The sequence below is a fragment of the Pagrus major genome, chromosome 23 (genome assembly GCF_040436345.1).
Source record: "Pagrus major chromosome 23, Pma_NU_1.0".
Taxonomy (NCBI): Eukaryota; Metazoa; Chordata; class Actinopteri; order Spariformes; family Sparidae; genus Pagrus; species Pagrus major.
Genome location: NC_133237.1, coordinates 13,472,373 through 13,495,850, shown reverse-complemented (window position 1 = coordinate 13,495,850; position 23,478 = coordinate 13,472,373). Strand labels below are relative to the sequence as shown.

At 41.0% G+C, this 23,478-nt stretch overlaps 2 protein-coding genes across 4 annotated transcripts; one reads left to right on the top strand and one right to left on the bottom strand.

Annotated features, from left to right (window-relative positions):
* Positions 1-209: 209 nt before the first annotated feature.
* Positions 210-12,407, bottom strand: atad5a (ATPase family AAA domain containing 5a). Its single transcript, XM_073495227.1, has 22 exons — positions 11,999-12,407; positions 11,263-11,326; positions 9,047-10,860; positions 8,479-8,563; positions 8,193-8,351; positions 7,971-8,115; positions 7,624-7,884; positions 6,851-6,999; positions 6,336-6,486; positions 5,710-6,009; positions 5,134-5,230; positions 4,902-4,984; positions 4,679-4,815; positions 4,416-4,593; positions 4,110-4,274; positions 3,740-3,994; positions 3,555-3,619; positions 3,225-3,414; positions 2,397-2,566; positions 1,414-2,297; positions 1,156-1,314; positions 210-991 (listed from the first exon to the last, which is right to left on the bottom strand). The coding sequence occupies exons 2-22, from the start codon at positions 11,314-11,316 to the stop codon at positions 913-915; spliced, it is 5,580 nt and encodes a 1,859-aa protein (XP_073351328.1). The 5' UTR covers positions 11,317-11,326; positions 11,999-12,407; the 3' UTR covers positions 210-912.
* Positions 12,408-14,408: 2,001 nt separating this feature from the next.
* LOC141019074 (far upstream element-binding protein 2-like) lies at positions 14,409-23,051 on the top strand. 3 transcript variants are annotated; one of them, XM_073493869.1, is made up of 18 exons: positions 14,409-14,643; positions 15,511-15,610; positions 15,809-15,868; positions 16,103-16,139; positions 16,290-16,342; positions 16,473-16,544; positions 16,692-16,749; positions 17,125-17,296; positions 17,517-17,615; positions 17,699-17,797; positions 17,887-17,989; positions 18,378-18,499; positions 18,800-19,093; positions 19,385-19,500; positions 19,593-19,681; positions 20,059-20,265; positions 20,851-21,041; positions 21,157-23,051. In XM_073493869.1, exons 1-18 carry the CDS (start codon positions 14,515-14,517, stop codon positions 21,163-21,165), a joined length of 2,010 nt encoding a protein of 669 aa, XP_073349970.1. In that variant the 5' UTR covers positions 14,409-14,514; the 3' UTR covers positions 21,166-23,051. The 3 variants fall into 3 exon arrangements, with proteins under 3 accessions (XP_073349970.1, XP_073349969.1, XP_073349971.1); XM_073493868.1 differs by having other exon boundaries at positions 14,422-14,643; positions 17,110-17,296; XM_073493870.1 differs by lacking the exons at positions 20,851-21,041; positions 21,157-23,051 and having other exon boundaries at positions 14,422-14,643; positions 17,110-17,296; positions 19,981-20,151.
* The last annotated feature ends 427 nt before the right edge of the window (positions 23,052-23,478 follow it).

The following is a 23,478-nucleotide window of genomic DNA, read 5'->3' as shown; positions in this document are numbered from 1 at the left end:
CATTCAAGAAGCCAGAACCAGCAGATGTTTGACATTTTTACTTGAAAAATGACTAAAATACATAATCAATTATTAAAATAGTTAGCAATTTATTTTATTTCGATTTAGTAATCTATTATTGACTGACTGTTACAGCTCTACATACTCAGGTCAAGATTCGAGGGACACTGTATTCGCTGGAAATGAGCACATACAGTAAATGATGAGAATTTCTGTCTTTGGTTGTGGTAAACCTTTATTTAGTCACAAGAAAAACCACTGTGATAATGTGTACATATTTAAGGCTGGAAAAACAAAACAAAAAAATTACCAAAAAAAGAAAAGAAAAATGTGACATGTGAACGTGACGGTTAACTTTTGTCAAAAGCTGTCTGACTTCTATGAACCTGAACAGAAACAAGATCCTAGGTGCATCAACAAGACAATTTACACACAGCCCTTAAATACAGAAGCAAATTCTATTTTACATGTTAATCTCTTACAAATTATTAATGATACATACTTGCTCCTCAAAAAGCAAATGTAAAGCTAATTGATTAATGTGGCTTCAAAGTATAAAACACTATTGTACAAAAAACACCCTCCAGTCCATCTTAATATTACAAAAATCATAAGTAGTCATCTTTAGTGCATTATCTGAAAGCACCAAAAGATGTGCTGAATCAGAGCATATTTGAGGTCATTTAGCTTTACGCCCTTCAGCTGAGAACGTTCTCTGTATGCAGTGATTCAGTCATTGCCATCTTAAAAAATATCCTTTGTGCACACACCTCCGACAAACTAGGCAAATCAGCTCAAGTTGAGTTCATAGAGACAAGAGGCAACAATGACTTCTGTTGTCCTTCTGACACATCGCAACATGTAAATGTGTTCCTTCTGCGTGATCATGTCAAGTCCATTTTTCTCTGTGGTTTAGAGGAAGTCTTCAGCAAGGTGTTGTAGAGTACTCTTGTCAAGACCCAGGTGGATTGCATCTAGGTAGTGCAGAAACCTGTAGTAGAGGAAAAAAAACGCTCAGTTTGCTGTGGATACATTTTAACAGACTTGGGGTGCATGCAAACATGCACTGTGTCTGGCACACAAAGACAACTCAGCTTAAACTTCAAACCTATTTATTTGTAGCCTGTTAGTCAACTATGGTTTCTGCATGCTTACCTTCGTTTAACTTTGCCCTGCTCCTTAAGCTGCTCTGATCTGCAGATGGTGCGGAGGGCTGGCAAGTAATCCAGAGAAGCTGCTGGTCTGTTGCCCAGACTACCAAACACTCCTTTCAACATCAGATTCTCCATCACTTCTCTCCTTCGCTGGACCAGCCTGGAACATATCAAGCCACAAAATTACCTTTCCTTGAATTGGTTACGTTCCAATTCACGTGAACAACTGATTACGTAAAGATAGGCTGGTAAGACTCACTGTGGTCGACAGGGGCAGTCCTGACTGAAACTGTAACCATCCCGATGAGCAGCCACAGGGAGGCTGAGCTCTGCTGTAGCCTCCTGTCCCAGAACTCCTTCTAGTTGTTGGGCTTTTTCCCAGGCCGTCACCACAGAAAGCCGACACCTGTGGAAGCTCAGAGCCTCCACAGCAGCCGGGATCTCCAAGGCGGACTCATCTCTCACCAAACACCCTCTGTCAATCTCAACCCTCAACTCATCTGTCATCCCATCTTTCACCAGTGCACCGACAGGTGACGTTCTTCTACGACTGTTACCCGCTTCTGGATGAACAAGCAGAGAGGAGTCCATGTAGGACATGTTGTCTAAAAAGTCAGCTATTGATTCTAGACACTGGGAGACAGGGATACTTTTTTGCTGCTCCTCAGGAGTCAGTGGTTTCCTCTCCACTGTCTTTGAAACTAAACTCTCTTCGACTTCATCCTTCACCTGAGTGGCACACTGTGGCTTGCAGAGTGACAGAAAACTGTCTTCTGAGTCCGAGTCCGAGTGCAAACCATCCTGGTCAGGTAGTTGGTGCCGCCTCTTGGTCTTCCTCATTCTGTTGGACATTTTAACTGGACTGCCATCATCAGAGAAATCCACTGTCTCCGCCGTGTGTAATGACCTGGAATGTGATGGCAGCACATCATGCAGGCTGGTTGACTGTACATGTTTTGGATTAACAGAAGGATGGTCTTGTGATACAGAAACAGAAAGCTCTAGCTTGTAGGTGGAGGTAGTCAACTGTGTGCTTGGTAGAGGTAAGAGTTTCTCCATGTTGGAATAGAGCAGGTCCACTCCTAGTCGCTGGCTGTTAATCAGCAACTCTGAGCATAATGCCTTCTCCATCGCACTTCCACTCTGTTGAGAACATACACCTGGTCAGTATCTTAAATCAAGTACAATCTGAATCAACAAAGAAAATAAACAGTAAATGTATGTTGTAAATGAAAGGATTACCCTGAGCAGATCCCAAATGTCTCTCTTAGGTTCAATATTCAGCAGGCCCAGCATGCACTCAGTGCAGCTGCTGTCACAGGGAGGTAGTGTGGATGGGACAGTCACCGCACACTCAGACATGATGATTGCCCCTTCATCAGTCTCTCTGGATGCTCTCTTCATCAGTTCAACTGTTTAAAGAATGAGGAGAAAAATACATTTTGGGTTAAAAGGTACCTAGGTAAAATAAGACAAATAACATTTAATAATATATTTTTTAAGGGATATAAAAAACACACCAGTCAGTTAAAAGCCATCGTACAAAAGGTGCATTTTTAGGTGATGTTGAAAAAAACAAACAAAACACACAACTGTGGATTGTGATTGGTGATTTATTCCAGTTCAGATACCATGACAGCAAATGCAAGGTCACCCTTGGTTTCAAGTAGAGACTTGGAAACTGTTAGAAAAGCTTCTTCTGTGGTTTGTCCTTGTACATAAAGGTCCTAACAGTTCAGAGATATAATCCGTTTAAATGCACAGCCAGTGAAGGGATGCTAAAATTGGGCAATGTGTTCCGGTTAAAAGCCGAACAACTGCTTTTTGGATGGAGTAAGGATGATTTATTTTTTTTTATTGAGTGCAGAAAAATTAGTTACAGAAATCCACACCAAATAAAATACAGGCATGGATAATTTTCCCCGGGTCAACAGCAGATAGAAATTGTTTGATTTTTAAAATGCTGCTCAACCACTTAAAAAAGACAGACTGCGTTAATCTACAATTGATTCATCATAACATCTGAAAAAACATAAGAAATAAAGCTAAATCCTTCTCTCATCTCCTTACCATTTTTGCTAGTGTTCATCAATGGCCTGGTTGCAGAGCGGCCTCCTCCGCTGCGAGTCCAGAACTGCAGCTGCAGTAAACTCTGCCTGATGTCGCAGCCGTTGAGTTTGAGCAGAGAGCTGATGTCCCTTGGGTCTGTCCTCATGTCCTCTGCCAGACACAAGACCTGCAGGAAGCTGCTCACGTCCAACTGTAGCAGGGAGAGAAGGACAAAAACTAAACTTTCACACCTGATCTTCCCATTTGACTAGCATTACAATATAAGCCACAACCCATTCAGTCAATAAGGCCCAACAATGAAACAATCGTGTTCAGAAATCATCCACTCACCACTGAGGGCGCTTTGAAAAGGATCTCTTCAAAATTGCCATCAAACATGGTGCTGAACGTAGGATCTACAAAACATACAAGATTGATTTAAACTCAAAACAGAGAGAGAGATTATAAATAAATAAATACGATCAACACAGGCCAGACTGCAAGACACTGGCCTTGACCTTCCTCCTCCTACTCACCACTGGTAGTAAGGATGACTGGCCTCTTGGTAGTGGTCATAAAGGTCTTGATGGCAGCTAGAAACCCTGAGTCATCATCAAAAATAACATCCACTTCTTCAAACAGAATAAGCGAGGTGGCTGTCTTCTTGTTCTGCTCTTCGTTGTTTTTCTCTTTAGGAGTGGCAGCTGTTGGTGATTTCACTGCAGGGTCTTTTTGCTTACTGGCACACTCATTTGTTTTTGTGACTCTGTTCGGAGCAGCTATATGAAGAGCTGAGGGAGAGTGACAAAAAACCCAAACACTTACTATTAAAGCCCTGATAAAAACTTTTCATGAAGGTTACATCATTATATAGGTAAGTAATTGACAAACTGAAGCTGTACTTACCTGTTTGTTCATTCTTCTTGGTCTTAGGTGTCTCTTTGATGGGTCGACCCATTTTAAAGAAGTTAGTTAAAGAGGTGGGAGCCAGGCCTCCTCTTTTACCACCTCTTGGGGACTGGGGATGTTTCCTGGGAGAGGAAACCACCTTGCGAGGAGAATTCAGCTTCCCTGGAAGATGAATGAAGATTAAATTTCTGGACATCTTGTAATATTCATACTGCATACAAATCCAGTCACATACAAAACAGACCCTCTCACAAACCAGCAACTCAATGGAAACCGTGTTCTCAATGTCAGCTAGGTACATACTGGGAGAGGATCCAGGCCTGAGAGTGCCAGCGCTGCTGCTTGTGCCGTAGCTGTTGAAGTAGGTGGGTTTGTGAGCGTTGACCCCCTGACTGTCAACCTGGTGTGACTGGGTGGCTTCCTTCAGCTGGGACAGAATTAGACGACCACTCCGCTGAGATGAAGCATTCACCTCAAACACCTTGAAAGACCAGAGGGAGGTCATGAAATAAGGACGCTTAATCAAACTTAAGTGTCACAGTTACATACACTGAACCTTTTAATACCTTGAAGCCCAGCTCCTGGGCACAAGCATAGACTGCAGCTGTCTTTCCAACTCCAGTGGGTCCTGTGATGAGCATTGTATTACATAACATGTCCTCTCCATCCTGGGAGTCCTCTTCTCCACAGTCCCAGTCCGAGTCTGGATGAAAAGAGCAATCATGGAGTCAAAACGAACATGCATCAAGCCAACAAAAGTAATTATGAAGAGACAAAGAGATATCCCACCAGTGCTGCCTTCCTCTCGTTTCTTTTCCTTCTGCTTTTTATTCTCTTCTCGGTCTGCACGGAGTTTCCATTCCTTTAGCCAGCTGTACACCACAAGAAAGAAAAGAAACATGAAACATGAAATGCCCCCCTAAGCCCATATTGTGCAAACTTGGGCAACAGACTGATACCATTACGCAAAAATAGAGTATAAAGCAAATACAGTGTCAATAAAGCAATTTAAGTTCCTCACCTGTACAGCCTCCTCACTGAGGCAGTGTTGCCTATAATGTCGCTGGAGTGCTGAGGCTGATATTTGTCTGTCCATAACACATCTTCCTTTACTACATCTGTGGAACAAACAAAAGACTGAGTTTAAGGCTTTAAATATTTGTTACATAGAAAAAAAATAAAATAAAAACAACCAATGACATTTACAGACACCATTGGCTGAATCTAAAAAATATGTCAAGAATGAGGCCACAAATTATGTCTTACTAGCACCATTGAGGATCTTGTATGTTAGTCTCATGCCAGTTTGGTAAGTGTGTTTGCTTATAGCATAGTTGCGGTGGAGCTGACAGTAGCTCTATTTTTAGCACTTTAGTCCCATGACTAAACCGTTACTTTTTAAACGTTTCTCCACATTTCAGAGCCTATCAGCCGTGGCATTGATAATGACACGTTTGAAACAAAGGCAAATCCTTGTTTAAAAATCATTTAATTTCATCTTATGCCAGTTTCCTAATTGGATGAAGTATTGTTTAATGATCACAAAGTTCAAAGAGAGTGTTAGAATAAAAATTGGGTGACTCAGATCACAGTTTACCTTTTTTCCTAGTGTCCTCTACCAAAATCACGTCATCTTCACATGGGATAGGAGTAGCTTTGACTGAAGGCTTGGCTTTCTCGTTCGCCTCCTCCTCTATCCTGGATCTCTGAGATCGCCTCGTTCTACCTCCTCTTTTTGGTGGCTCAGGCTCAGCTGTGGATATTTTCTTCTCTGAGGAGTTGGCCCGTTGCTTCTTAGCCCCCTTTGCTGTCATTTCCCCTTCATCATCCATCCTCTTTCTCTTTCCTCCTACTGGTTCAGCTGGTAGTGTGGTGACTCTGGTTACAGCCTCCGATTCTAGTAAGCAACATGCAAAGTTGTTGAGAATAATTCTCTAAAAGTCTAATTCAGTCTGTAGTTTGGCTGCAGTTCATTTAAACGTTTTTGTTTGCATTAACTTAATAAAATAATGCCTCAACATTTGGGCTTTGAGGGCAGAGTAGATAACTTAAAAATGAATGAGCACTTGTAAACAGTTTCTTCTTGTAAATGCTAGTAATGGTAACTGAATACAAATCAAAATAATCAAGCTTAATCAAGTCTAAAATAAATTGTTACTGCAACCCGATGCTTTGCAATACAACATTCTGTATGTACTTTTGTTTCAGTGCAGTCAGACTGACCTGAGGCTATGCACTGCTGCTGGTGATCAGTGCGTCTCTTCAGGAAGCGAGCGATGAATATCTGAACAGGGAATGGAGGGTTGGAAGTGCCAACATCCTCTGTTAGAAGCTGACGATCACTTTCAGAGATCTCAGGTCTCCAGCCAGAACCCTTCAAAAGGAATAAAAGAATACTATTAAATATCAAGTCTGCTGTTAAAGCCCCCTGTTGCTCTGCAGGGAAAATGCCCTCATAACATCAAAACATCTGTTTTTGGTCATTTATACAAAGTATAATCAAAGTATGCAAGCATACAATCCAAAATAGACAGATACAAGCATTTGAGTGTCTGTTTTTAATGCAGCCTCTCTTTACAAGCCTTTTTGAATTCAACATAGCTTTACTGGCAGACAGGTATGCAGCTATAAACTAGACAATTGTTTTCTGAATATGATCCTGCAAAACATGCAACTAAATCCCATTCAGGGACATTTAGGGAAAGGAGAATCAGATCATTACAGTTACTTCAACATACCCTTTCACAAATGGCTCTACTGGCTGGTTCTGTCCTCACACATAGGGAACCACTAACAGATGGAATAGAGCTGAATGTTTGGCACCAAAGCTCTTTCAGATGGGACAGTAATGAAGACTCGGGCCATGGTAGACTCCAGAGGGGGCAATCTGTCAAAACACAACAAAAACAAGTTTTACTGGGCTCTCATCCCTCTTGATTTATCTGTTTCCACCACTCCTTTATAATATAATAATAATAAAAATGTCATTATTTAAATAGCCTCATTAGATAATAGTGGTAGCTGAGGTACTGACATAATTCACTTAAATGTAAGTAGTGATACTACACTGAAATAATACTTTGTTACACATAAAAGTCATTCAAAGTACCAAAGGGAAAATGATTCTTGCAAAATGGCCGTTTTCAGAATAATGTATATTATATCACTGAAGTATCATTATCAATGTTTATCAATTTAATGTCGCAGCTTGTAAAGGTTTGGCTTTTATTTTCCTTATAAACTGCTGTGTAGTGTGTGAATTTCCCCCCTAAGTATAATTAAAGTCTTATCTTAATCTTTAATATCTCAAAATAATTTGTTTATTTGCAATATTAATAATCTGAATCTTAAAATTAATTAATACCAAACAAATTGAATCTGATAAAATGTAAACATCTTTTCCTCTGAAGTTTAACAGAGTACAAAAAGTACTCAACAGGCACCTCAAAATTGTACCCAAGAAGAATACTTGAGTAAATGTGACGTGTATTTCAATGAAGGCTCAGCCTACCCGTTGTTGGTTGCTTCATGTGTATGACTGGTTGAAAGGAGGAACAGGAAAGTGAGTATGCCTCCTTGGTGGCAGCCGTCTTGGCTATCTGTTTCTTAAAGGACTCGGGCAGACCACTTTTCAAGAACTCTCTGCGTGCCCTGAACTGCTCATCATCCTGGGAGTTTTCAGAGCCATCACAGCTGCTCTCATCAAAGATGGAAATCACTGCTGATACCTTCCGGGCAGTTTTCTCTTGGCCCAGTGAGGCCACTTTGGAGCCTGTGATAGAGAAAATACAACATTATTAGAAGTGATTTCAACAAAATGGGAAAGCGTAAATAGTGATTTAGAGTGAGAAAGACTACCTGGGACAGCCTTTGTCTCTTTGCCAACAGGTGCGGCTTTTCCCAGAACATCATTTAGACTGCGTAAAGACTTTTGGGGTTTACTCTTTTCTAGTGCTGTCTGAGGAGCGGCAGTCTGGTCCTTCTCCAGGCAGATGACAGAATCCTGACAAAATGAACCACATAGTGAGGAAAAAATTTAACTCTAACAGTCAATGTTGTTTTGTGGGCCTTTAATTATACCTCATCTTCACAATAGCTCTTCTTGATGGAGGCCTCGCCTCGTGAGGAACGCCTCAAGGTGCCTTTTTCCTCAACAGCAGCTTTTTTACTCTGCTGAATCACTCTGGCTTTCTCCACCAACTTCTTTGCCTGCTTCCTTTTTTTGGACTCATTTGATGTCTGAAAAAAATCGAAGAGCATTTCATCATTTTCTGCCCATAATTATCATAATGTTTCTATATGTTCTTTGTATAATTCCTTAAATTCATTACATTTAGAATTTGTCCACTTTGTGAAATATACTCACTTTAGTAGCCAAAGATGTGTTTTTGCCACTTCCACCTTCACTCTTGGCCATGGGAATATTTTTATGGACTCTAGTCAATTTAATCCTTATGAAAAACAAACAAACATTTCAACATGAAAAAAAAAGAAAATTAACACAAGCAAACATATACACTTAGTTGGCAGTGTATCGAGTAGACCGAGCTTAATATAATGGCAACTAATACAACAGTCCTGCAAAAAATACCTTTTTGAAAGTTAATGTTCAGTTTTCATTGAAACTGTTTTTGAGAAGTGTTGGTTATTTTGGAGTATGTGGTCTGTTGTGCTGTTGAATTGTATTGCGTTGCCTACGCTAAATAACAAACACCTATCTGTATAATGGAATACAGTTAAACAGTGCCACAATACATCCTCCAAAACAGTTGAATCGACACCTCTCTAAATAAGTTCCAACAAAAACTGAAAATTGGTCAGTTTTATTGTAGGACTGTTACATTAGACTGCAGTATTTTTTAGCTGATGTACCCGATTAACTCTTTTCATAGAATGTATAACAGTATTAAATCATAACTATATACATGTGTCACCTGATCGGACTTTGTTTTGTGTCAGGAGGGCACACCATCTGTGCTACAAAGACTCCATGTTTGGACTTGCGTATCTTCAGGGGGGACGTCTTCACAGGGCTGTCAGTAGGTAAAACAGCAGCATCAGCATCCTTTGTCTTGTTGCGTTTCCTGGTTTTTCTGACAGGAGATGTTGGGGTGGCCTCAGGTGCTTGCCTGACAACAGCCTCTCTTCTGGACCTCCTCACTGCTGGGATAGTGGGAGTTGATGTGACTGGAGGCTCCTCTTTCTTATCATCAACCTCAAAAGTCGCTGCCACCGTTTCTTCCACAGTAGCAGCAGTAGGTGGGGCAGTAACTGCCTCATTTTCTTCTTTACCTTTCTTTCTGCCTTTTCTTGCTGGTTTCTTTTTGACTTCTTTGTTTTCCTGAGAGGCAGCAGGGACTTGCTCAATGGAGGGTGGCATTACAGCGTCCTCTTCAGCAACTTTGTCTGCATCATTTAAAGCCAGCTCGCCAGGTTGCTTCTGTTTGCCCTGGCTCTTTCCAGGTTTGGTTTTGGACCCATCAAGGCTGGGCCTGTTGAAGGCAGCCATGAACTGCTTCCTCTCTGCCTCACTGCACTTGGGAGTAGATTCGCTCTCAAGCACAGCCAGCTCTAAATCTTCCTCTTCAAGAACAACATTGGATTTCCGCTTGACAGTCACAGAAGTTGAAGGAAGTAGGTGTCCAGCCTCTTTTGGAGGAGATGATACTACCTCTGCAGGGCTCATCGCCCCTTTTCTTTTGTTAAAGATAGAAGCTACCTTTCCAACAGCCTTGGCTTCCTGTTTGGGTGAGACTACATGCACTTCAGCCTGGATGGTGATGGCTCGGGGAGAGACTCGGAAAGATGGCTCCCCAGGTCCTACACTTTCTTTAGTGTTAGGGATGTTTAACTGGTCAGTATCCATTTCTTCTGCCTCTGTTGTGATTTTACTGTCAACGTCTTTGCCCTGTTCATCTTCCATGTTCTCTTCATCCCTATCCTGGCTCTGACTCCGCACAAATTCTTCAAAGGAGATTGTGATTGTGCTGTTGTTTAACTGAGAGGCCTCATCCACATTGACCTCCATACTAACATCACACAAGGAGCTCTCCATTTCTGTCTCCTCTGGTTCTGAGTGCTTTGCCTCGCGTTGCTGTGTCTTCCTCGAATTTCGTGCAACAGTTTTGACTTGTTTTGCTTTATCTTTTGAAGGTACAATTGGAGATAATTCAATACTCTTCAGGTCTGGTTTAAGCTTGACATTGTTCCCACATTTGGAACCGTCTTCATGATGGTCATCCTCTTCACTGACAGTATCAATAGCATTCCTCTCTGATTTTTCCACAGTGATACAAGCCTCAGTACTGAGCTGTGCCAGCAGGGCTGCTGTATCACTGCCAAGAATACAACAGCTGCTGACTTTTTCTGCTGCCGAGTCTCTGTTGTCATCTGGTTCTTCTACAATCAAACAGCTCACCTCCTCTGTGGCGCTCAAAGTTTCAGCCTCCACAAGTTTCCTTGCAGCTTTGCTGGCCTTTCTAATCCGTTTTTGAGATGGCTGTTTCACTGCTGCCTCTGGATTGGTGTGTTTTTCTCCAAGCTGAGATGTCTGACAGTTCTCTTTCAGCTGTTCTGGTGAGCTGGTCTTTTCCTTAGAGGACGGAGCCTTCCGGGTAAAGTAACTCATGATGTTGTTGGAGCGAGGAGGAGAAAAAGGTTTCTCCGCAGGCTTGGGCACAGGAGAGAAATAGTTTGTGATTGTCTTGACAATGGGACTGCCACCATCTTTGCGAGATTTCTTGCAGGGCTGTGAAAAGAGTAACAACATTAATCAAATATGAGAATGCACATTTAATCAAAATATAATCAAAAATTGCAATATCCCAAGTGCAATATACAAAATGTAGAAGCTACAATTATTTGATAAAAGGTCAAATGTGTCAGGAAACAGTGTCACATTATAATTAAGGACTGTGCGGCAGAGATGTCCTAGCCTTAAATCTTGTTCCCCAGATGTAAGAAAACATGTTTGACTGGAGGTTTTATCAGTGAAAATGAAAACTGTGATGCAAAAAGGATCATTCCCACTAATGGTGAACCATTTCGCAATCATAATATCTGTCAAAATAATCACCATATGATGCAGCCCTACATAAGACTGAGGAATAACACTTTTTAGGAATAGCCCAAATTAGTTTCATAGAAATACCTGGGTGTCAAAGTCCTCAATGACAGATGCCATAGCCACAACTCCAGCCATCATATGAAGAGACCTTAAGCAAAAGAAAACATTGTTATGCACATGGTCTGAAAAGTCATCACTCAAGTATGAACTGTTCAGTGGCGTAGCTCATAAGCCATGTAAACTCATTGTCCCCCAATCTGGGAAGCTTCATCGCATTCAATTTAACTGTCCTTCTTCATTGTTATTGTCAAATAAAGACAAGGGTTCATTAACAATAATCTTCAAGGGTGACAGGATAACTAATAACAGGCGCTTTAACAGTGATTAACAGAGTACTAGAGTTTTCATGCTTCAACACTTGAAACCACAACACTCAATGTTACTGACACTGAATGTTTTCCACAAACAAATGTAATGTAATATTTAAAACCTATTAATATTTTCTCAAACTCAACCGCCAAGTATCTGACGCTGCTGGCACTGTAAACAAAAAAAGCTCTGTACTACACACAGTACTCTGAAGTAGCATTAATACAATAGTATGCAGGAAATTAATATAGTTGTTGAGGTAAAGTCAGTATACAGTGCTTACATATAACCTGTTTATGTTATATTTCCAACAGAGTTCAGGGACAGTAAGCAACATGTAAATTAACATTATTCCTGACATGGCGCCCAGTAAGTCATCTCTTCCAGTTTGTGTGCCATTTGACAGACAGGCAACCAGAGAAACAAAGGTCGAGGAAAACACTTAACTTACCGATAATGCTGAACCGGTAACTTGCTGCAACTTCGGAGACTGTCTTCTTGCCTTTTCTTAATCACTTCCCCGTGTTTGTGAACGAACAGCAAAGGCAAAGTTCATTGTGTGAGGGTGCCAGCTGTTTGTTGCCAACAGACATATAGCTCAATGTAACTGTAAAACAACAAGCTAGCAGACTTCGCCTGATGCTACTCTCGAAGCAGCGTCGCTCCTCACAGGTCCCAAAAGTGGTCCAAACATTTCCCACATGTCAGCCACAGGTGCGCGAACGAAAGTGAAAAACGTTATGCGTGTACTTCCCAAATTCCTATGAGTTCGTATTCAAAATACATGTTTCTCGACGTCTGCTGTGCTTTCAAAAACGCGCCAGACTGGTCGAGATTCAAGAGCGCCAAATACACGCGACCTTTGGCATGACCGCGTTCAGCCAATCACGGGAAAGAAAATGCTTCCGTCATCGCCTGACGTCGTTCGCCCATAACAAAGATGGCGTGTGGTGTGGCATTTAAAGGAGGGGGGAAAAGTGACAGCTACCTCTACTGGCTGCTCTTATTTTACATTTTTTATTGATTTTACAAGTGGGAAAAAAAAGTGAAATAGTTTGTAGTTAACGAGTGAAATTTAAAAGAGGGGAAATATTTGTCAAGATAAATGTGAATTACAATGAAAGCAATAAAAAAAATCTGTTTTGGTTAATCTGTGATTGTTGTACATATAACTGTAGGCCTGCCAATCTGTGCTTTATTACAATTAGGCCTACAGCTGCAACTAACGATTATTTTCATAACGAGCATTTCCTCTATTCAAATCCTCACATTAGAGATGTTCGAGGGAGAAAATGTTTGGGATGTCTGATCGACAACAAAATAGTTCCCAATTAATTTTCTGTTGATAGTCTAATAATGGCTAACACAGATTTAAACAGTAGCCAGAAATTCAAACAACAAAGGAATTATTTATATTTGAAACATTTTTTAGCTTTAAAAGAAGAATAATCAAATATTAAAACTTAGTTGATTTGCCCACAGCATTGCATGGCAGTGGAGAATACTGTTGTAACCATTTTTTCCACAAATGCCCTTCAATTTTTAAACTGTTTTCCAGCCCAGAAAAGCATAACTGACCTTAAATAGTTATTGAACCACAACAGTACAACAGCTCCAAATATTTTTGGAACCAATTTCACATCGGATTTCAGTGTATGCCATATGATTTGTTACACTTCCCTCCCCTCAAAGACGCATATATATTGGATAACCATATATGAGTTCTTAATACAACCATGTAAAAATTACAATTTTAAATTATAATTGTTTCACATCGATGAAATGATGTAAATTATTCTCTTTATGAATGAACACACAGGAACTCCAGGTTATTTCATTGTTTTGTGCAGTCAGACTTATCTGAGTAGTATATCTTCATGGCAAACTGTGACTTTCTTGACTTGCAAAATGATCTGTTCAATTGACAAACATCATGTGTGTACTCAAAGCAGAACTCATAGATGCTCAATGTCTAAAAAATCTTGAGGAGCCCAGTCAACCTATAGGCAAGTAGATGGAATGTATTGGTGTTTTTATTAAATGAAAAATGTACAAAAATGTAATGGTTCCATATCTGTATTTCTTTCTCTATAATTATGTATTCTCCAAGCACAACCTTCAAAACTCTTTAGTAAACCATTATAGAGGTAAGTCTAAAGTGAATCGCCACACCCTTTGTTAAATTTTGCAACAACATACAAGGTTTGCTTCTCATCTACCTTTGGTATTTGTGTGTCATAGTATTACTTAACACTTGCCCTTCCTGTTCTTATAACTTTAATTTGTGAGATAATTCTCTATGTGAAAACAGTATTTGATGTTGCTTTGGCCTTTGAGTCAGTTTCTTTTTTATTGTCAACAATCCTGATGGAAGCAGAAAAATCAACAGTAGCCTATCAATGGAAACAATGGTTAATGCGCATGCTGTTTCTACCTCTGGTAAGTTGACTCTTAACTACTGGTTAATTCTCTCCTACAACATCTTGTGCAACTGCTTACGACACTGCAGTGATTAGAATGAAGTGTTAATTTCATGTATTTGTTAGTTTAGTTAACAGGGATCATTCAATTACACATTGTTACATGAGAAGAAGTAAATGATGTATCTACATGTAGGTGTCTCCTGAAGCCAATGTGTAGCCTCTTTCCCTGCTTATCCTTTTGAATTAATGTATAAACAACTAAACAAATACATGTAAGGCATTTCATCTGATCTGGATTAAAATTTCCAGGATAAAATTTTCTACTTATCTCTCCTTTTTCAATGTATTTATTTACATGTTGTTATAAGACTGTGGGAAAGATTATGCTTACATGGAGAACTAAGAACGCGAATGAACCTACCCGGCTACCGTAGTGTCTCCGGCGCTTTCCTTGCCCCGTCAGTTTCTTGACTTTCCTTCCCACTCCTGCGCAGCACCGACCCCTGTTTTCTGCTCCCTTTCCCTCGCCTGTCTTCTGGTGAACATGTCGGAGTACAATGCGGTGCCACCACCAGGTCCCGGGGCCACTCTCGGTGGACAGGCAGCTCTTGGGAACGGAGCGGGAGGCATAAAAAAAGATGCGTTTGCCGACGCGGTGCAGCGGGCCCGGCAGGTGAGGGATGTGACATACTGGAGCATGTTTGGAGGGAGGGCTAGCTAAAAAGTTAGCCTGAGGGCTAACATTGTTGACACAGCCTAACACATATCACTAGGATAATTATTTTGAATTCACAAATATTTTCGAGTTAACGGTTGTTCATAATAGTACATTTACGCTTGTTATGTAATCTCACTGCTGGTTGTACATTAGCTAATGTTAGCTTACATAGGCGTATAGCCAACAAACCCACAGTGTGAACTGAAAATAGACATTTGAGAGATTTGAGACATTTCAATTTAAATCACTGAGGACACGACATCATGGTAGGGCAGAACTGACAGCAGATGTTTAAACTAACTGTGGGGGTGATTGGTATAACGGTGTTATAATGCGGGTATGGTGGAAAGCATTTAAATGTTAAGGGCATCAAATTGACCCACAAATAGCTTGATGCTATAAAGCATTAATACATTATAATAGTCAAAATTCGCTGTAATAGCAGCCGTACATAGTGTTCATATATCCATATTATAATACTGGATCTCCCAGGCCACACAGATAGATGTATTACTTTATAAATCCCAAAGGGAAAGTGCATTGTAACATCAGTCACCTGACAAATGCAAAATAAAGCTGTTGAAGTATACTAAATAAGATAGATTAAATTAAATGTAAAAAACTTGATACACTTGACTAACTTAGTGTACTGAATACACACTGTCAAGAAGATATTGCTAAAGACTGTACAGTTTGCTTTGAGGTATTCAGTTCAATGTGTGGTTTATACATGAGTTATTATTTGGGCACATTTGGGGGCAGATGGTACAGGAGGTTTTTTGTAACTCAGCTGTCATGGTGTATTTTACGCTTATGTTTCAGATTGCAGCTAAGATCGGGGGCGATGCTGGAACTCCTCTGAACAACACTGCATCAGAAAGCTTTCCATTCACTGCACAGAAACGACAGCTGGAGGATGCAGGTATGGTGACTGCAGCTCCTCGATTTACTGTGGCACTGATTGTATCTCATTTGTACGACACTTTGGACAAAAGCGTCTGCCAAATGAAAACGTTTAAATAATAACCATTTCTGAATTGCACAATTGATGATTGCTTTTGCTGCAGAAGGAATTCAATGACACCTCTCACAAAAGATATGTAATTTCCTCATATAACAGATGAACCGGAGAGCAAGAAGCTGGCTGCACAGAGTGACCTGGATTCAGCCAAAGCACTGTGTGAGTCTATCCCACTATTTTATGTTTTGTTTACTTTTGGCTTTGTGATGTTATAACTCACAGTTGACTATTTAATTTGGTGTACAGTGTTCCTGTTTCAGCAGTTTGCCCCTTTACCCTTGTATGTCCACGCTTCCTCTCCTCTGTCTGTGTCACAGTCCATCAGTAATCCAAAACCTCTCCCTTGCTCTGTTTTCTCACTCTCTCTTTCTTACTGTCTATGTACCATCTCAGCTATTGGTGCACAGCTAGCTGCTCTTGCACAACAAAGGTGAGATCTCATAGCTTTCAGTTGAATGTGTACAATGTTGAAGTATGTGCCTTTTGTGTATGTATAATAGTGTAGCAAAAATGCTATGAGAAAGTCTACCATTGCCTGATTTGTTGCCTCTTTGTCATCCTCGCTTGCTGATGGTGCCAGGCCCACCTCCACCACAGAGGAGTACAGTGTACCAGACAGCATGGTGGGACTCAGTGAGTGCAGCCCTACTCTGTTTTAGCACATAATAATGTCCCTCTGTTTCTGTGGTATAAGACAAATTAGTGCCAGTATTGCGAGTATGACCCACCAACAACGCACAGTTTGCCGTTTCTTTGTCCCCAGTTATTGGCCGTGGAGGTGAACAGATCAATAAGATTCAACAGGAGTCAGGTTGCAAGGTTCAGATAGCTCCAGGTACTGTCTCCACTTCTGTGGAGTTAGCCAAAACAGCGATCCACAGCTTTCCACATTTTATTGTAATTGACAGTTTTATTTTGCTTTTGGTGTTGGCCTTAGTTACTTATGTACACTATGTGTGTGTGTGTGTGTGTGTGTGTGCAGACAGTGGAGGCCTTCCAGAGAGGAGCGTCTCTCTCACAGGTTCCCATGACTCCATACAGTAAGTTTCAGGCTTCATGCAAATGGGCTCATCGTTGTCTCATGTGGAAGCATCAGAAATAGTCACTTCTGATGAAGTAGATTGCTGTGTCAAGAAATGAGGGCTGGGTGAAATTACATCAGAAGTTTTTCAAAATATTGTGTGTTTTGTATCATTTTTAAACATTTTTAAATGATGATCCAGGGTTTGTTAGAAATCTGTTGTTATTTTATGCCATCTTTAATTGGGTTATTCTGTATATAATCACCTATTACTTTGTTTCATAAATACTAAGTGATATAATATAGGGTCAGTGTAACTTGCCATTATATCAGCATAATGACATGTTTTTGTAAAAAAGGATGTGGAGTAACTGGTCAGCTCTTCTCCGGCCAGGAAAGCCAAGATGCTGTTGGACGAGATAGTGTCACGAGGGAGGGGAACACCCCCTTCTTCTTATCACGAGTCCACCAACGGGCAGAACGGCACCGTGCATGAGATGATGATCCCCGCTGGCAAGGCTGGCCTTGTCATTGGCAAGGGAGGAGAGACCATCAAACAGCTACAGGTACATTGCATGGCTATTGCATTTTAAAAAAACTGTAACAATCTTGATGGATTTGAACTAAGAGATAGCTGAATGTTGTTTTCAGCAATTTTGTGATGTAGTATATTATGTTTTATATATAAAAACGTTTCAAAAGTAGAGCCAGACAATTTTTTCTACTTCAGTAGTGTCAACCATGAAAACATACAGAACTATAATGTTTAATTGTGTGACATTCCAGGAGCGTGCAGGGGTGAAGATGATCCTGATTCAGGATGCCTCTCAGGGACCCAATGTTGACAAGCCCCTACGAATTATTGGAGATCCCTACAAAGTGCAGGTACATGCATAAAATCATCTCATCAAGATCACTGGGTGGTGCATAGTTGCCATGTACTGTAATCACCATGTTTTTCAATTCAGCAAGCCCAGGAAATGGTGCAGGAGATTCTGAGGGAGAGAGACCATGGCGGCTTTAGTGAAAGAACTGACTTCGGCTCCCGCATGGGAGGAGGCATGGATGTGAGTTTGTGTGTGGCATCATGATTAGAAGTACGATCAAATGTATTTGGGCAAAACCAAGTTTATAAAAACTTCTGTTTTTCTGTCAGATCCCGGTACCTCGACACTCAGTCGGCGTGGTCATTGGGCGCAATGGAGAGATGATCAAGAAGATCCAGAATGATGCTGGAGTTAGGATACAGTTCAAACAAGGTAGGGCCCTGTGATGACTGGTTGCATTTATATGTTTTCCACATTTGTTGATGTAATATTCTGTATTAACACGTTTCCTTTTTGCATGAGTTTGTGTGTAGAGTAGATATCAACTTACTCTATTTTTAGCCTTTATATTGACTGTGTCACAGTGAGGGATGTACCTGCAAAAATCTAGTGTTGAAAGGACAACAGTGGCACGAGAACAGCAAGCAATGTTTTCAGTGGGTAAACTGAATAGTTTTTGACCACTAGAAGCAGGTAACTTATACCTCACTTTTGTAAGGCCTCGAGTTACAGAGGTGGATGTTGATTCTAAATGGATTCAGCAGCAGTATAAGTTATTGTCAAAATGATTGCTTAATGCAGACTAAAATCTTTCTTACAGATGACGGGACTGGTCCAGATAAGGTTGCCCACATCAGTGGTCCTCCTGACCGCTGCGAGCACGCTGCTCAGATCATTAATGATCTGTTGCAGAGCATCAGGGTCAGGGAGGAGGGACAGGGGGTATGGATCACTCTTACTTACACACCCACAAGCTTTCATAGTCTAAAACATGCTTTTGTTCACTTGTAAACTCACAGTATAAGATCATCAGTTGTGGATAACAGGAAATGTATGGCAGCAAGCTCGAGGCAGATTTTTTAGCACGTAAGCTACTTAATGTTTGCTTCAGCAGATCTAAATTCGTAAAACAGAAATATCCTCAAGCCCAAGCATTGACAACTTTTCATTCAATATAAACATGTACACACATATACAGTATTATGCTGTAGCACTGAGGCTTTTTCTGTCCTCCATCCACAGGGTCCCCCAGGCCCTCCGGGCATGCCTGCAGGCAACAGGGGCCGAGGTGGAGGACAAGGTGGCTGGGGGCCCCCTGGAGGTGAAATGACCTTCTCTATTCCTGCCCACAAGTGTGGGCTTGTGATTGGCCGGGGAGGGGAGAATGTCAAGTCCATCAACCAGCAGACAGGGGCCTTTGTGGAAATCTCTCGACAGCCGCCCCCCAACGGAGACCCCAACTTCAAGCTGTTTATCATTCGTGGCTCACCGCAGCAGATCGATCACGCTAAGCAGCTCATTGAAGAGAAGATTGAGGTAGTTACCATTCTTGTTTTTAAGTTACATGCAGGAAGCCTAAATACAGAAGCTGGAGCTCTCCCCCGAACACAAAGATCACATTCTCCAGTTGATTTTCTTAAATGACATGTAAATTAATTGAGATTATCGTACAGATACTACTATATAGTGCAACTGTACTATAGCCAAATAACCAGTTTAAATCGAGAGCTGCAACAGTCAATTAGATGATCATCAGAAAATTTATTGGCAGCTATTTTGATACTTTTTTCATTCATTTGATGAATGATTATGTCATGTGTTCCCCAGGGTCCTCTGTGTCCTGTAGGCCCGGGGCCAGGTGGACCAGGTCCTGCTGGTCCCCTGGGTCCCTACAACGCCAACCCATACAACCCTGGACCACCTGGGGCGCCTGGACCACCACAGTGAGTAGCTGCAACAAAGATAGTTTTTCTCATTTTGTCGGGATGATGATCCCGAGAGGCTTTTGATAATAAACCATTTATTTCCTCCTCAGTGGTGGTCCTCCAGGTCCTCACCAGTACACTCCTCAGGGCTGGAGCAACACCTACCAGCAGTGGCAGCCCCAGGCAGCCCATGACCCCAGTGAGTCACCTTTGAGTTCTCTGCCTCTCCTGGTTTTCAATGATCACTGTTCATCACTGTATTTGTGCTCATTTTAGCATGTTGGCTCTCATTTTAAACACATTACTACAGTACTTTCATCCCAGGCTATAGGTTTTACTGTATACCCTCCCAGTCATATCAGATGAGTAATGACACATTTTTTTCTAAATCTGTGAAGGTCAACAGGAGTCTGATGGAAATGTTGTGATGAGATGCACGTGTCTTTACCTTAAGCAGCTCTGGCTAACCCTGTCTCTGTTTCCCCCCTGGTCTCCAAGCCCGGTCTCCAGGCCAGTAGCAGGGGCTCACCCTCACCCTATGAGGACCTCACCCCCTCCACCCTGCATCTTTTCTAGGCAAGGCAGCAGCCAATGACCCCAATGCGGCCTGGGCGGCCTACTACGCTCAGTACTACCAGCAGCCATCAGGGGCTGTGCCAGCCCAGTACCCTGCTAACCCAGCTGGAGGTGCCCAAACTTCAGGGGACCAGACCCAACCGGCACAGACGCCAGGGGGCCAGCCAGACTACACCAAGGCCTGGGAGGAGTACTATAAGAAGATGGGTGAGACTGCCAAAGAACACCATCTGTAACTTTAACCTGCTGTTAACTTTCAAATTACTTACTTTTCATTTAACCACTTTATTTGTCCCCAAAGGGCAGTTGGTTGTGCAGCAGATAAACACGAGAAACTCGAAGCACGTGAACACATGTAAATTAAACTGATAATTAAAATACTGACAATTGATTACTAGATTTTTTTCAGTCATTTGTTAAGTAAAACTTGTGAACTTTTTCTGTTTCAATGTAAGGATATCTTTACATCAGTATATAAACATTAAAAAAACAAAACATAAATCCGTCTGCAGTACATTATAAGTGTGCTTTAATCAACAAAATGAAAATATTATAAATATTATCTGGAAATATTATTTCCACATAGCTTTTCAAGACGGGAACTTCTTGAATGTGGCAAACATCAAAAAACTGACTTTGACGCACACACCTCTCTATGAGTTGGACGGCAAAGTTGACAGCACCTCCTCAATTCTTGGCTCATTAGCTGTGTCTGTGTCTGTGTGTTTGTCTTGCAGTTAATATAAATGTAGTGGTTAGCTGGGTCATAACTCTTTTGTCTGTCACCTCCAGCCCAGACGGGTAGCTCTGTCCCCGGGACAGCACCTGCAGCCCCAGGAACAGCAGCAGGAGGAGCAGCATCCACAACGGGGGGCCAGCCGGACTACAGCGCAGCCTGGGCGGAGTACTACAGGCAGCAGGCTGCGTACTATGGACAGACAGGACAGGCCCCTGGCCAGTCAGCCACTCCTCAGCAAGGACAGGTTGGTGCAGAGAAGTTTTATCAGAAAGTAATACACTATGACTTATGGTAAGAAGTTATTCTGCAAGTGGTTTTCACACAATGGATGTGCTTTCTGTCAATCGTTTATATTCTAGACGCAGTGAGAACTCATGGCAGAAGGATGCCAGAGAGAATCGGAAAGAAGGGATGAAGACAAGCCTGAACTTAAGGCCAGAATCTAGCCTTTTAAGATTTTTTTTTTTTGTGAGGGGGAACAAAACCCTCCCTCATGAACGAACACCACCTGGATACTTTTAAAAAAAAATGTGACCTGAACAAACATTCTAGTGCTTTGCTGCTGAGGGGAGGGAGAAGACTGATAATCCCTTCATGACAGGTACACAGCTTCTCAATGCCTCTACATATATTTATATATGCTGTTATGAACATGGGAGCCTTGAAGCAGTTACTTCATTGCAGAGAGGTTGAGTTGCCAATACATTTTATTACATGTTCTATTTATTAACTTCTTAAGACTTAGAAGTCCCATTTAAAGCACTTAGCGTCATACCCCTTAATTATATTTACTAAATTGCACAGAATTAATAGGACTATAATCATACCGTATGTCTGGTACAGATAATACATCAGAGTAATCCCTTTTAAGATCATGTTGTGTTTTGATTTTTTTCTTTTCTTTTTTAAATAAATGTGTCACATTTCTTCTCTGATGAGGTTTGCATGGTGTTTCAACTTGTGTTCAGTGGGATTGTTTTTCTTTTTCTTATGAATGTGTTCACTTACAGTGTTTTGTACAAGTGAGCCAGTTTTCCAGTGTACAAAATTAGCTCTACAGTGTTGATTCATGCATGTGGGATGACCAATAACTGTTGAAAGCTGCTACAGGTAGATGATAAACACTTAAGAATTGTTTTCCAAGATGCAAAGCCATGAGTTGTTTTTGAGATCGAGGTGGAAATCTGTTTTTTTTTTTTTACATTAAAAGGTTCAAAGGTTAAATTAAAACTGTTTAAATCAGGAGGCTATGACAGGACAGGTGTCCTTGAGGATCAAAAGACAACTGTTTTTTTTTTTTGTTTGTTTTTTTTAAATGGCTCATAGGCTACAGGATCAATCTACCTTACACCAGGTTTAGAATCTTTGTTTTGGCCCTGGATACACATGGCTTCCAATAAAAAGCCCTGCCATAAATACCCATCAGTGTGAGGGTCACGACATGGAGCGGTGTTTGGTTCATGATGCCATAATTTATTACTTTTCTCCTTTATTTCACTTTATTTCAGTTCCAGCACCTTTTTTGCTTCTTGAAATGTCCATTCAGGAGTTTTGCACTTGAGAGCGTTTGTTGTCAGGCCAGAAACACGCCAGCTAACTGTGGACTGAAGACCAAAATGGAAATAAGATGATGCCTGTTTTTAAAAATGTGGCTGGCTTGGTTTGGACAATCCTAGTTATCTCCGATTGCTTCAAACACTCAAATGTGATACTGCTACTGTATCACATTTGAGTACACATTCTGCTAGTGGGCATTCAACTTGAGGCAACTGCATACTGTATGTCTTTGTCACTTTAAAGTGTGGTGACTTTCATCTGGAGGTTCTGTCACCCTCTGTAGTTTATACAGCTGCAAGTTCTTCTACCAGAACATGTCATGCAAGGCTACATTCAAACTATTTGAACCAAGCTGTGATATTTTTTTTTATCTCAAGGTTGCATGCTTTTACTTTACATACCTTTGTTTTCATGGATGCCAACAAGAACATCTTGATCTTTTTCCTGCCCACAGCATTTTTTTTGTGTAACAGAATTAAATTCAGTCTTCCAATGTGTCCCACTTTAAGATATATGTACATATATTCAGCAATATAAAGCTGTTGGTTTTGACTTACAGAAATGTATCAGGTATGATTCTTATATTCTGAATGGCAGCTGTGAGTCTGCCTTTGGCAGCAGTGTTGATATTGTTGATAGATGACCACCAGCAGCAATACTCTGAATTAAAAAGGGGCAAACCACAATTACTTTAAAATGCGTGTTGAACATTTTGTTGTCTTCTCCTTTAGGGATGCACAATATACAGTATATTGAGCCGATAAATTATTGCGTGATAGTGTCAAACTCCACCACTTGAGTAGAGCCTTGCAGGGTAGACTAGAGAGCAAACCATTTTGTTGCAGGTGTGGATGTTTTTCACATTTTTTAGAGGAAGAAAACCTGACTACACTTTGCAATACATGTTCCAGATGTTTCGAAGGGGAGAGAACTTTAACACAACAAATCTTACTACAGCTGTGGAATATTATCTCATCCATCTTTACTTAGCCTTTCTTACCCTCGGGTGTGCATAAACTCCATATTGTGCATCCCTTTTGTTCTTTAGCCACATGAAAAAAAGCACAGTTGTGATAAATCCCCACTAGATGTCACTATCAGTCTACCTTAAATTGATAAGACAG

What these genes read in the sequence shown, in the direction of transcription:
- atad5a (XM_073495227.1), bottom strand. Translation starts at nt 11,316, where the DNA reads ATGATGGCTGGAGTTGTGGCTATGGCATCTGTCATTGAGGACTTTGAC. An exon ending in CATGAAGCAACCAACAACGG is followed by an intron (nt 7,000 to 7,623) that starts GTAGGCTGAGCC and finishes GTGTTTTGACAG; the next exon opens with ATTGCCCCCTCTGGAGTCTA. An exon ending in AGTCATCCTTACTACCAGTG is followed by an intron (nt 3,620 to 3,739) that starts GTGAGTAGGAGG and finishes TATGTTTTGTAG; the next exon opens with ATCCTACGTTCAGCACCATG.
- LOC141019074 (XM_073493868.1), top strand. Translation starts at nt 14,515, where the DNA reads ATGTCGGAGTACAATGCGGTGCCACCACCAGGTCCCGGGGCCACTCTC. An exon ending in GAGATCCCTACAAAGTGCAG is followed by an intron (nt 17,616 to 17,698) that starts GTACATGCATAA and finishes TTTTCAATTCAG; the next exon opens with CAAGCCCAGGAAATGGTGCA. An exon ending in TCAGGGAGGAGGGACAGGGG is followed by an intron (nt 18,500 to 18,799) that starts GTATGGATCACT and finishes CTCCATCCACAG; the next exon opens with GGTCCCCCAGGCCCTCCGGG.